Source organism: Myxocyprinus asiaticus, chromosome 24, assembly GCF_019703515.2.
Source record: "Myxocyprinus asiaticus isolate MX2 ecotype Aquarium Trade chromosome 24, UBuf_Myxa_2, whole genome shotgun sequence".
In the NCBI taxonomy this organism is placed as follows: Eukaryota; Metazoa; Chordata; class Actinopteri; order Cypriniformes; family Catostomidae; genus Myxocyprinus; species Myxocyprinus asiaticus.
In genome coordinates, this window is record NC_059367.1 from 36,662,703 (window position 1) to 36,675,163 (window position 12,461).

Here is a 12,461-nt window from a genome sequence, read left to right on the forward strand (position 1 = left end):
ATAGATATCTATCTATATAGATATAGATATAGATAGATATAGATGTATATTAAATATATTTAGAATATATAATTCTAATTTAAATGTATAAATATTTTGATATAATTATATAATGTTTTAATAAATTATTATAATTAAATAATTATTTTCTGTTTGCCCGCTCCTCTTAATATGCTCTATTTCTAAATATGAAATATCATGTATTTTATGAATATACTCTCATAAACATATTATGAATCACATACAGTCTGATCTCAGAGGTGCATGTTATCAGTTTACCGATCAGAGGGGTGTTGATAAGATCTCTACTACCATGATTTACACTAAAGGAAGGGTTTTATTAAAATGCCACTGTATTTGCATGCTATATTTAGCTTCCCTTTTTGTGTTTAACAAAGTCAAGTCACATTCTAATGAATGCACTGTATGAGTTGGAATGGCTTTTTCTCTGATTCAAAGGTATTTTCCTGTGCATGCAACAGCTGACTTTTTAATGTTCTGTCTCGTTGTCCTCTGGGTACTTCAACTGTGTTTTTGGCTGTCTGAAATGTGATACTGTCATTAGACATCCTGCAGTTCTTCTGTCTAAACCAATGTTTGTGGTCTCTTCTGCTGTGTATAACCCGTCAGCCATCTGTCAGCTTGGGTTTCTCTCTTTGTCGTTCTGTGTTGTGTCTCTCTCAGGGCGATTGAACAGCCCTTTTCTGTCCAAGCAGTCTTGTGATCCAGAGCCATTTCGCTCTCCTGTGCGTCAGGCCTCACCTTTACAAGCCAGAGGTACACATAAACCTTATCATTCATTCCTTATCTCACACTGGGAAAGGTCTGGAGTGTTATCTGTCTCCATACTTGCATTTTTATCTTTCTCTTTTTTTGGCACTTTTATGGATCCAAACTAACATCTAACCAAATCAATCACACTTTCCTTGTGCTTGCCGTGAACTTTTACCTTACATCAAGAGGTTGCGTATACTGCAAATTTTCGGCCATTTACAAAATTTTAAAAACATTGACTGATACTAAAGACAGTTTTTCTGATTTTTGACAGATGTATCTGGTCTATTTCTTTCCCCTATTTTAGAAACATTTCCACTGTAAAAGATGCTAAAATTTATTAGAAGTAGGACTGGGCGATATGGCTGCAAAAATTATATTTAGATATTTTTCAGCTTATTGACGATACTCGATATACAGTATATCTCGATAATTATGTACTTGTTTTGAATTGCCATTTAAAAGTATTTTTGTTTTGTTTTATTTTTATCAAAGGAATCATACTCAAAATGTTTAAAGGGATAGTTCACCCAAAAATGAAAATTCTCTCATAATTTACTCACCCTTCCACAGAACACAAACAAAGATTTTTAGAAGAATATCTCAACTCTGTAGGTCCATACAATATAAGTGAATGGTGACCAGAACTTTGAAGGCCAAAAAGCACATAAAGGCAGCATAAAAGTAATCCATAAGACTCCAGTGGTTTAATCCATGTCTTCAGAAGTGACATAATAGTTGTGGGTGAGAAACAGATCAATATTTAGATCAATAAGTCTTTTTTTTTTTCCTTTCACTTTCACATTCTTTAGTTTTTGGTGATTCGCATTCTTCGTGCATATCGCCATCTACTAGTCAGGGAGGAGAATTTATAGTAGAAAAAAAAAAAAGACTTAAATATTCATCTGTTTCTAACTCACAACTATTATGTAGCTTCAGAAGACATGGATTAAACCACTGGAGTCTTATGGATTACTTTTATGCTGCCTTTATGTGCTTTTTGGACCATCAAAGTTCTGATCACCATTCACTTGCATTGTATGGACCGACAGAGCTGAAATATTCTTCTAAAAATCTTTGTGTTCTGTGGAAGAAAGAGAGTCATACACATCTGGGATGTCATGAGGGTGAATAAATGAGACAATTTTCATTTTCATTCAACTATTCCTTTAATGCATGAAATAAAAATCTAAAAATAATGAAGGCATGTTTTCCAGAGTTTTTCACTAAATTATCACAATGAAGAACAATATTTAACCATTTTTATTTAGATGCACCAATACATAAAAAGCAATATTTACTTTTTTTTTTTTCTTATGAACAGGGTGTGAAAAACTACAAGTTTACTCACTTTTTGGAGCCCATTTGAATATTATGACAGGGTTTCTGCGGGTCTTAAATCGGAGCAACAAGTCTTAATTTCATAAGGTCATGGCATTAAAGGGTGACCAGACGTCCCGTTTTTAAGAGGTGTGTCCCGTTGTCCCAACAATTCTCTTAATGTAATTTTGTCCCAGTTTTAGCTGGTACGCTCACTGATTTTTTTTTTTCTTTCTAATTACATTTACTGTACTAATTTTCCTTCTTGCTATTTTCTTTGGTATCGTTTGCAGAGAAGAGAAGTTTTGACGATTGATTTGACGATACTTTCATTCTAATCTTTCAGCAAATCCGCTGAAATGTATCTGGTTAACATGGCAATGATGTCATGTGCTTAGTGCTCGCGCTCTTTGTCGTGCTGTCAGTCAGTGCAAGTTTGAAATGCGCCAATAAAAATTTTTTTCAACGGCAAGCAGAAAGAAGCCGATCCATTTCTTCGTGCAACACGTGAATATGTAAGCGAGCACTTTTCTGTCACTGTTAATGTTCATTTCCCCATGAGGACTGAGGTAAATCAGACAATGTCACATTCAGACATATACTGCACTTTTTACATACAAGCACTTATATGTTAAGGTGTGGGGATTGTATTTTGAATTTCAGGTTACAGTGTTGTGAATTTGGTGTTAAAATGTGTTCCTGACATGACAAGTTATTTCATAATTACACATGCAATATGACATCATATGGATAGAATAGGCTCCATGGAATTTGTACATTTAAAAAAAGCTAATGTGGTTCAATCGTGAAAAAACTAAATCTTAAATAAAATATACATTTTCACAAACTATATGGGCCATTCTACCGAACTGGTGCAAACTGCGGTCCCACAATAAAAATAACCATTATAAAAATATATATGAATTCTGATATTAGATATGTCATAAGAATATGTTATGATCCATTAAAACCCAAGGCATTTATTAAGATAATAATAAGCTAAATATACACAAATCATAATTTATACAGTACTTTCTGTTAGGAGGTGGCTGTCCCAAACCCTCACCCTTAAACATTTTTTTCAATTGTTTTTCGACAATATTTTAAAATATCTTTTTCATTTCTTTTAAAGTTAAAGGAAATTATTTAGATTCTATTGATGGTTGAATTTTTAAATAATTAAACTTTGCTTAAAAATGCTGTCCCTTAATTTTATGGCACTACCGAAATCATTTTTTAGTCCATTGGTTGAGCCTGATTCTAGCCACACCCCTGAATTTTGGACCAGGAAGTGAGACTGCATCTCTGCCCATCATGGCCCTATGGGGAGTCATTCAATTCCATAATTTTGAAGTAAATGTGCTCTAAAGTCTGAAAAATCAGTGTGTAACTTTAAGAATGTCACTTCTTTGGGGCCTGGGTAGCTCAGTGGTAAAAGACACTGGCTACCACCCCTGGAGTTCGCTAGCTCGCTAGTTCGAATCCCAGGGCATACCAAATCCCAAATTGGCCTGGTTGCTAAGGAGGGTAGAGTCACATGGGGTAACCTCCTCGTGGTCGCTATAATGTGGTTCGTTCTCGGTGGGGCGCGTGGTGAGTTGAGGTGTATGGCGTGAAGCCTCCACACGCGCTATGTCTCCGTGGCAACGCGCTCAATAAAGCCACATGATAAGATGTGTGGGTTGATGATCTCAGACGTGGAGGCAACTGGGATTTGTCCTCCGCCACCCGAATTGAGGCGAATCACTATGCGACCACAAGGACTTAAAAGCGTACTGGGAATTGGGCTTTCAAAATTGGGAGAAAAAGGAAAAAAAATAAAATAAATGTCACTTCTGAAACACATATTCTCTGCATATAAATAAACTTTTTGGGATTTTAATTGAAGTATTCTTCAGCTGTTTAAAACATATGATTATTTCCTAATAATCATAAACTAAAATTAGCAAAAATTTTAATTAGCTAAAACAGTCACTACCGAAACATAATAATGTTTCGGTAGTGTCATGATTATTTTAAGCAGTGATAAAATGTTATCTTCAACATCTCATTTTAAGGAAATAATTTCAAGATTTGAGCAGATGCTCATACATAAAACATAACATTTAAGATTACAAACCTAAAAATGTATTGAAGTTATGCTCAATTTGCTAAAATTGTCACTACCAAAACATATACATAGACATCCAGTATGATGAAGTTTTGTGATTATTTCAGTAGACACAAAATGTTATTTTCAACTATTAAGGAAACAGTCATAAGCTTTGAACAGTTTTTTACAACATAAAAACATTATTTTAGATTTAAACTTTTTTTAATATGTGTTTCGGTAGTGATATTCTTAAAGTTACACACTGATTTTTCAGTCTTTGGAGCACATTTACTTCAAAATGATGGGATCTGACAACTCTCCTTTTTTTTTTTTTTAATGATTCCACCTTTTTCTTTGAGTATGCACCAATTCGTTAAAATGGTCCATATAGTCTATACAGTAAGTGCAGAAGTTTGCATACCCCTTTTGTTTTTATAAGTTTCCACACCCCTTACAGAATGTATACAAATAGCCTATAAGAGATAAAAGATTATATTTTTTGTGTAGTACTGCCCTTCAAAAGCTACATAACACAAAATTTACTCTTATTTAGACAAATCATCCCGTTAAAAAGTTTGCATCTTGGATCTTCTTGTTGCCTTGAGCATCTGTAATTGTTTGCACCTTTTGTGATAGTTGTGTATGGGTCCCTCAATTGTCCCTAGTGTCAAAAGCTAGATCTTATTACACAAACAGTCATTGATCATTGAGGAAGCAACACATCCATCATATTAAGAACCGAGGGAATGTAGACTTCTGAACAGGATCATGTGTGTAAATTCAGTTACTATTTTGTCTTGTGGAACATATGTGAGGATCTGTTATGTGAAATAGCTTCTTCAGGGCAGTACCTCATCTGTCAGTAAGTGACACAGCAGTGTCGTAGAGGAATATAGCTGATGCAATGAGTCTGATCAGAAGGTAAAAGTTATTTCCGCATTCTGGTGGTTGGGAGCAGAGGTATTCAAGCCTTAAGATACTTTTTGTAGATTGAGTTAAAATGTAATGGTTGTTATAAATATTACTCCATGTGCTCTTTAGTTGGTCTTAAAAAGGTCTTTAAAAAGTCTTAATTTAGCTTCATAAATCCTGCAGAAACCCTGTATGATATAATATAACACGCATGTACAAATGTTTGGAATTGCGTAATTGTGTGAACCTGCAGCGCTTTGCTTTCACCATGCAAGCAGACTGCCCTTTTTAGAAGTGATGGAACAGGGAGAAAATAAAGTTTTAAAGTTCCCCAGTGAAAACTGCTAAGTTTGCTGTCAAGAAAAACCAAGAACCCGCTACAGTGCTTGGTAAGACTAAAAAAAGCTCTTTTAAAAATCCCAAATGTTACAATATTCTACTAACAGATCAAATTAGAGCATGGCGGAAAATTTACAACCCAGTCCGATAAAGTGACAGAAAAAGATTTATTCGTAGTGCAACCTCTGCCAATGTTGGAAGTGAAGTTCCTGGTTCTCACTCCCAGGTTGCTGTGTGCACAGTGTGAATGCCTTACTGTGTGTTTGTTTGCACTTAATGGAGTTGCTAATTGGCTCAAACTAGGGTTGGGTGGTATGACAGATTCTATGACTTAATATAAATTTACTCATACCGCTATACACGATTTTGGGTATACCGCCCATCCCTAGCTCATACTCTGACTCCGCCCATCTCTACTGAGTCAAAGTAGAAATCCAGTGCTCCCAGTGTGTGTTTGTTACCATGCATGTGTGTTTCCATGCATGTGTGTGTGTGTGTGTTTTGAGTAGAGCCCAGTTTTGAGGAGCAGCCCAGATCAGAATATGTGGAACCAGAGCCAGAACCTGAGCCAGAGTATGAAGGTTGGGACACAAACACATTTTCAGCTTCCTTCACTTTCACTGTTAAGTTGTCCCATTTCCTTATTGGGTGAATCTTACGAAACCTGTCAAGAACATGTGCACATTATATTTTAACACGAAATCAAAAGGAAAAATAGAAAATTAGATTTGGCTGTAAGAAAGCAAAGCCAATTTTAAGGACCATTGTGATTTTCATTTGCATTTTGACACTGTTTTTATAACGATGCCAATTAAGAATAGTTTCTTACTGTAATGTGATATTTTTTTCTGTGGCGTGCTAAATTGTCATTAAAATAATGTCACAATACAATTTTTATTTTTATTTTTATTTTTTATTTTTTTTATTGTGGTGTGAAATGTGACCTGGGTGTGTTTTTGTGAGATTCAACCTATCATTTTATCATTGTCTATATTTATACCATGTTGTTTGGGTCAATCAGCTGATTGTCAGCACCACCTACTGGGGAAGACATGTTATTGCAGTGGAATCACATATGATATTAGTAACTTCTGTCTCTCTTGCTGTCTTTCACCTCTCAGATGTACAAACAGCTGGTGGTCATTATGAAGCGCACATAGATCAACAACAACAACAGCAGCAGCAGCCACAGTATGAGGCCGTCGTAGAACCAGAAGCCATCTATGAGGAAGCAGCACAGGTACGTGATGTCACGTGTAATTACAGCATTTATAACAGAATATTTTTTGTGTAATGTTGGGTATTACTTCTAAGAGACAAAATATTACAAAACACATGCATTTGCTGAGTTTTTTCCTATGGGATATTTATAAGTCATTAAGGTAATGAAATATTATTTACTATGAATGTAACTTGACCCATTTATGAGTTAAATAATGCAGGGTTGGACATTTTATCCACAAGGAGATGATTGGATTGTGGATGTAAGACTATTTTTTTCCTCAACCACATGGCCTTAATCAGCAGGAAAAAGTTGTCTCAGAGGCAGAGCTGTTACATTTTTGTTACATTTTGTAACAAATGATTATTTCTTGTTTATTAATATACACTGTTGAATTGATGAATCTTTTAAGTGGAGAGGATGTGATTTGAATGGTCAGGTCAGTGCAGGTTTTTAATTGATTGAGCTGAAATTCTATTACAGGTGGAGGAGCAGAACATATATGAGCAGGCAGGTGATCGTGGTATCTGTGCCAGGGCTCTATATGACTACCAGGCTGGTGAGTATTTCTTGGGGTGAATGCTAGTTTGTGCCTTTTTATACAAATTCAGTGACCATGTTTACATGCAAACCCAGGTATACATGATAAACCGCTTATTCTGAATATACAAAGACATGAACATTACTGTCTCACAATTCTCTCCTTACCATTTATAATGCTGCATCCAATAGTTTCATAATTGTATTAATTCTCAATTATGCCTTGATGCTTGATAATTAAAAAAACAAAAACATAGGCCAGTCCTATTGATTTATGTTCACTTCTTTTAATGTGTTTAAAAAAAATCTTTAGCTCCTCACTACTAAAATGTGTTTTAGGGGTGGGTGATATGTCCAGAATTCTATTTCACTGTATGAGTAATATTATATACAGTTGTGCGCAAAAGTTTGCACACCCTTGGAGAATTGGTAATATATGTACCATTTTTAAAGAAAACATGAGTGAGCAGGCAAAACACATTTCTTTTATTTCTTATGGGATTCATATTCAACTGTAGGTTATAACAGAATGGCACAATCATAAAACAAAACATGGCAACAAAGACAAAAATGAAATGACCCCTGTTCAAAATTCTGCATAACCTTAGTTCTTAATACTGTGTATTGCCCCCTTTAACATCAATGACAGCGTGCAGTCTTTTGTAATAGTTGTCTATGAGGCCCCAAATTCTTGCAGGTGGTATAGCTGCCCATTCGTCTTGGCAAAATGCCCCCAGGTCATGCAAAGTCTTTGGTCGTCTTGCATGAACTGCACGTTTGAGATCTCCCCAGAGTGGCTCGATGATATTAAGGTCAGGAGACTGTGATGGCCATTCCAGAACCTTCACCTTTTTCTGCTGTGACCACTGGAGGGTCAACTTGGCCTTGTGCTTAGGGTCATTGTCATGCTGGAAAGTCCAAGAGCGTTCCATGCACAGCTTTCGTTCAGAAGAATGCAAATTGTCTGCCAGTATTTTCTGATAACATGCTGCATTCATCTTGCCATCAGTTGTCACAAGATTCCTGCCTTTTATGCTCACACACCCCCAAAACATCAGTGAGCCACCACCATGCTTCACAGTGGGGATGATATTCTTTTCACTATAGGCCTTGTTGACCGCTCTCCAAACATAGCGCTTATGGTTGTGACCAAAAGCTCTATTTTGGTCTCATCATTCCAAATTACAGTGTGCCAGAAGCTGTGAGGCGTGTCAAGGTGTTGTCGGGCATATTGTAACCGGGCTTTTTTGTGGCATTGTCGCAGTAAAGGCTTCTTTCTGGCAACTCGACCATGCAGCTCATTTTTGTTCAAGTATCGTCATATTGTGCTCCTTGAAACAACCACACCGTCTTTTTCCAGAGCAGCCTGTATTTCTCCTGAGTTTACCTGTGGGTTTTTCTTTGTATCCCGAACAATTCTTCTGGCAGTTGTGGCTGAAATCTTTCTTGGTCTACCTGACCTTGGCTTGGTATCAAGATATCCCCGAATTTTCCACTTCTTAATAAATGATTGAACAATACTGACTGGCATTTTCAAGGCTTTGGATATCTTTTTATATCCTTTTCCATCTTTATAAAGTTCCATTACCTTGTTACGCAGGTCTTTTGACAGTTCTTTTCTGCTCCCCAAGGCTCAGTATCTAGCCTGCTCAGTGCATCCACATGAGAGCTAACAAACTCATTGACTATTTATACACAGACATTAATTGCAATTTAAAAAGCCACAGGTGTGGGAAATTAACCTTTAATTGCCATTTAAACCTGTCTGTGTCACCTTGTGTGTCTGTAACAAGGCCAAACATTCAAGGGTATGTAATTTTTTGATCAGGGCCATTTGGGTGATTTCTGATTTAAAAAGGAGCCAAACAACTATGTGATGATAAATGGCTTCATATGATCACTATCCTTAAATAAAAGACATATTTTCAAAATCAGTGCCAAAATTTCACAATTTCTGCCAGGGTATGCAAATTTGAGCACAACTCTGTGTGTGTGTGTGTGTGTGTGTGTGTGTGTGTGTGTGTGTGTGTGTGTGTGTATATATATATATATATATATATATATATATATATATATATATATAATTTTTTTTTTTTCTCTGGAAAGCTAAAAAAGGGTTTATATATTAAATAACCATGTGATAGGTTTGGGCAATATAAGCAAACAAATTTATAGTGATATTCTTGCAATTTTTGGTCAATAACAATAAATATTTTGAAGAAAAGTGATTCAAAAACTTCTGAAAAAAGAAAGTTCCTTTTTTTTTATTATTTAAAACGATGTCCAAAGTAGGCTAATGGTATGTCCATTGCAATTTAAAAAACTTTATTAATAAATAAATTATTGTTAAAAATATTTGATGTTTTATTTACTAAAAATGAGACATCTCTCTAGTTAATTTTAAGCATTTGCTTTAATTCTGAAGCAAACCCATCCATCTGGTGTTTTGGATTTAGTCTTCCATTGGAAGCTTTTTTGGCAACTATTAGGGATGTGCAAAACTACCAATTTTCATTATTTCATTATTGGTTGATTGTGTTAAGGACAATAATGCATAAAATAGGCTCTGTTATGTTCACGTGACCCTGATCAGATGCCTTTAAGAGAGATATATGGACACTAAGTGCAACATGGTGACTAACGGATATTCAAAACATAAATAGGCTAAATAACTATAACATCTTATTGCACAAAACTATCAAAGTTAGAAAATAAATAAGAAAAGCTCCTCTACAGAACGGCACAAAACCGCTTATGCACATCCTGAACGCAAAATGACACGCTTCAGTGTAACCGGAGTGCTTCAGGATGATCCTCGCTGCTCATTCAAAAATGCAGAACTGCAAGATGATATAGCAGATACGCATCTAGTTCACAACATCAAGCAAGTTAAACCTTTATACTGCAAATATTTATTTTAGCAGTGTCCGACTTTTGATCTCTCCACATCACCTCACAAATATGGGAATTTTACTCAGTAACAGCAGAAGATTTAACGTTTGTCAGTGATTTACATTTACATTTATTCATTTGGCAGACACTTTTATCCAAAGCGACTTACAAAAGAGGAAAACAAAAGTGAATCATCTTAAGGAGACAGTGGTATGAAAAGTGCCATACTACAAAGTTTCACTAGCATCAGAATAGTATTCAAATCAGATTAAAAGTGCAAAAAGTTTTTTAAATTTTTTATTTTTTTTTATTATTAATGACTGGTTAAGTGCTCATGGAAAAGATGTGTTTTTAGTCGTTTTTTTGAAGACAGAGAGTGAGTCAGCTTCACGGATGGAGTTGGGAACATCATTCATTCCACCATCGTGGTATGATGAAGCTGAAAGTCCGGGAAAGTGTTTTGGTGCCTCTTTGTGTTGGTATAACAAGGCGACGTTCCTTAGCCGAACGCAGGCTTCTAGTGGGCGCGTAGCTCTGCATAAATGATTTTAGGTATGCTGGAGCAGACCCAGTGACTGTTCTGTATGCCAGCATCAGAGCCTTGAATTTGATACGTGCATCAACTGGCAGCCAGTTGAGAGAGAGAGACAAGGAGTGGTGTAACGTGCTCTCTTTGGTTCATTAAAGACCAGACGTGCTGCTGCATTATGGATCATTTGCAGGGGTCTAATTGCACATGCAGGGAGGCCTGCAATGAGAGCGTTACAGTAGTCCAGTCTAGTTATGACAAGTGACTGGACAAGCAGTTGTGTGGCATGTTTAGAGAGGAAGGGTCTTATCTTCCTGATATTGTAGAGTGTAAATCTACATGATCTTGTGGTCTTTGAGATATTGTCTGTGAAATTTAGTCTGTTGTCGATGGTTACCCCGAGATTTCTGACTGATTTGGAAGGCGTTACTGTAGTTGCACCCAGCTGCACAGTGATGTTGTGTTCAACAGCAGTGTTGGCTGGAAAGACAAGGAGTTCAGTCTTGGCTGGGTTGAGTTGCAGGTGGTGATCCTTCATCCAGGCCGAGATGTCTGCCAGGCAGGCTGAAATTCGATCAGTCACTGTGGTGTCGTTGGGCTGGAAAGACAAGTAGATTTGCGTGTCATCAGCGTAGCAGTGGTAAGAGAATCCATGTGCCTGAATGATGGGTCCCAGTGATGTTGTGTATATAGAGATGTGAAGTGGCCCAAGCACTGATCCCTGAGGTACCCCAGTAAGTAGCTGATGTGGCTTGGATACCTCACCTCTCCAGGCTACCTTGAAGGACCTACCTGAGAGATAGGAATTAAACCAGTCAAGCACAGTTCCTGTGATGCCCAGCGAGGAGAGGGTAGAGAGTAAGATCTGATAGTTGACTGTGTCAAAGGCTGCAGAAAGGTCCAGCAGAATCAGGACGGATGACATAAATGTACGTCAATACATTTGACGTAAATGTATTGCAGATTCGGTGCTTTGGCTGTAACAGCAACAGTGCATAAAAGGACTCAACTTAAAGCATTAAAGGGATTAAACTTCTTGCAGAGGGTTTTACTGTGCTGACTATTAATCACTGTTAAGCACAGCAATCTAACATCATGCAAAAACGCTCTCTAAGAATATTAGGACTCGACCCGACTAATAGAATAGTCAGTTGTTGGACAACTAGTCGATTAGTGAACCACGATGGCACATCCCTAGTCCTAGTGTGTTTGATATCTCACAACTCCCTGTATCACATAGCACCCAAAATTATTTAATAGACATGAGCGAATATAATAGAATATTCAGTTACGATGGATATTCTGAACAAGATGTTTTCATGACCCAAAATCCTGATTAACGGCATATGCCAGCTGTCTCATTTGGATTTCTAGTAACAGAAATATTGTCTTAATTGGGTTATGGCAAACCGGTTAAGACATATTTACATGACACATACATAATTCGGAATATGACCCAAGTCTGATTCAAATTTGAATATTCATGTGCGTGTTAAAATGTCGAGTTTATGGACAGCATATTTAATATTAATTCATAATTAATTTGACAACAAGGCTGAGAGGGATAGATGTACAAACTTTTCAATAGGTTGTACTGTTGTATACATAGGTGTCGATTGTTCAGCTGACAAAACATTAAAAATACATCTTTCTAAATATTTCCAGTGGACAAAAATCTCATTCTCATCAAGTCATATTAAATATGGCATCCTACCTGATTAAGGTCCATAGCAAGACTGCAGCTTCTTTCTTTACTATCCAGTCTGAAGGCCTATTCACACCAAATTCATGACGAATTTGAGAGACGAACTGCCGACGAAAGGTCCATTCACACCGAGACT

At 36.6% G+C, this 12,461-nt stretch overlaps 1 protein-coding gene across 5 annotated transcripts in view; it reads left to right on the forward strand.

Annotated features, from left to right (window-relative positions):
* The window catches only part of dbnlb (drebrin-like b), a 47,590-nt gene that overhangs the window by 31,865 nt on the left and 3,264 nt on the right, over nt 1–12,461 (forward strand). For 3 of the 5 annotated variants that reach the window (XM_051654225.1, XM_051654227.1, XM_051654226.1), the window contains 4 exons: nt 685–777; nt 5,947–6,018; nt 6,559–6,677; nt 7,143–7,218. In XM_051654225.1, coding sequence (XP_051510185.1) covers nt 685–777; nt 5,947–6,018; nt 6,559–6,677; nt 7,143–7,218 — 360 coding nt within the window. The remainder of the gene's footprint in view (nt 1–684; nt 778–5,946; nt 6,019–6,558; nt 6,678–7,142; nt 7,219–12,461) is intronic. The other 2 variants (XM_051654228.1, XM_051654229.1) reach the window with 1 other exon arrangement.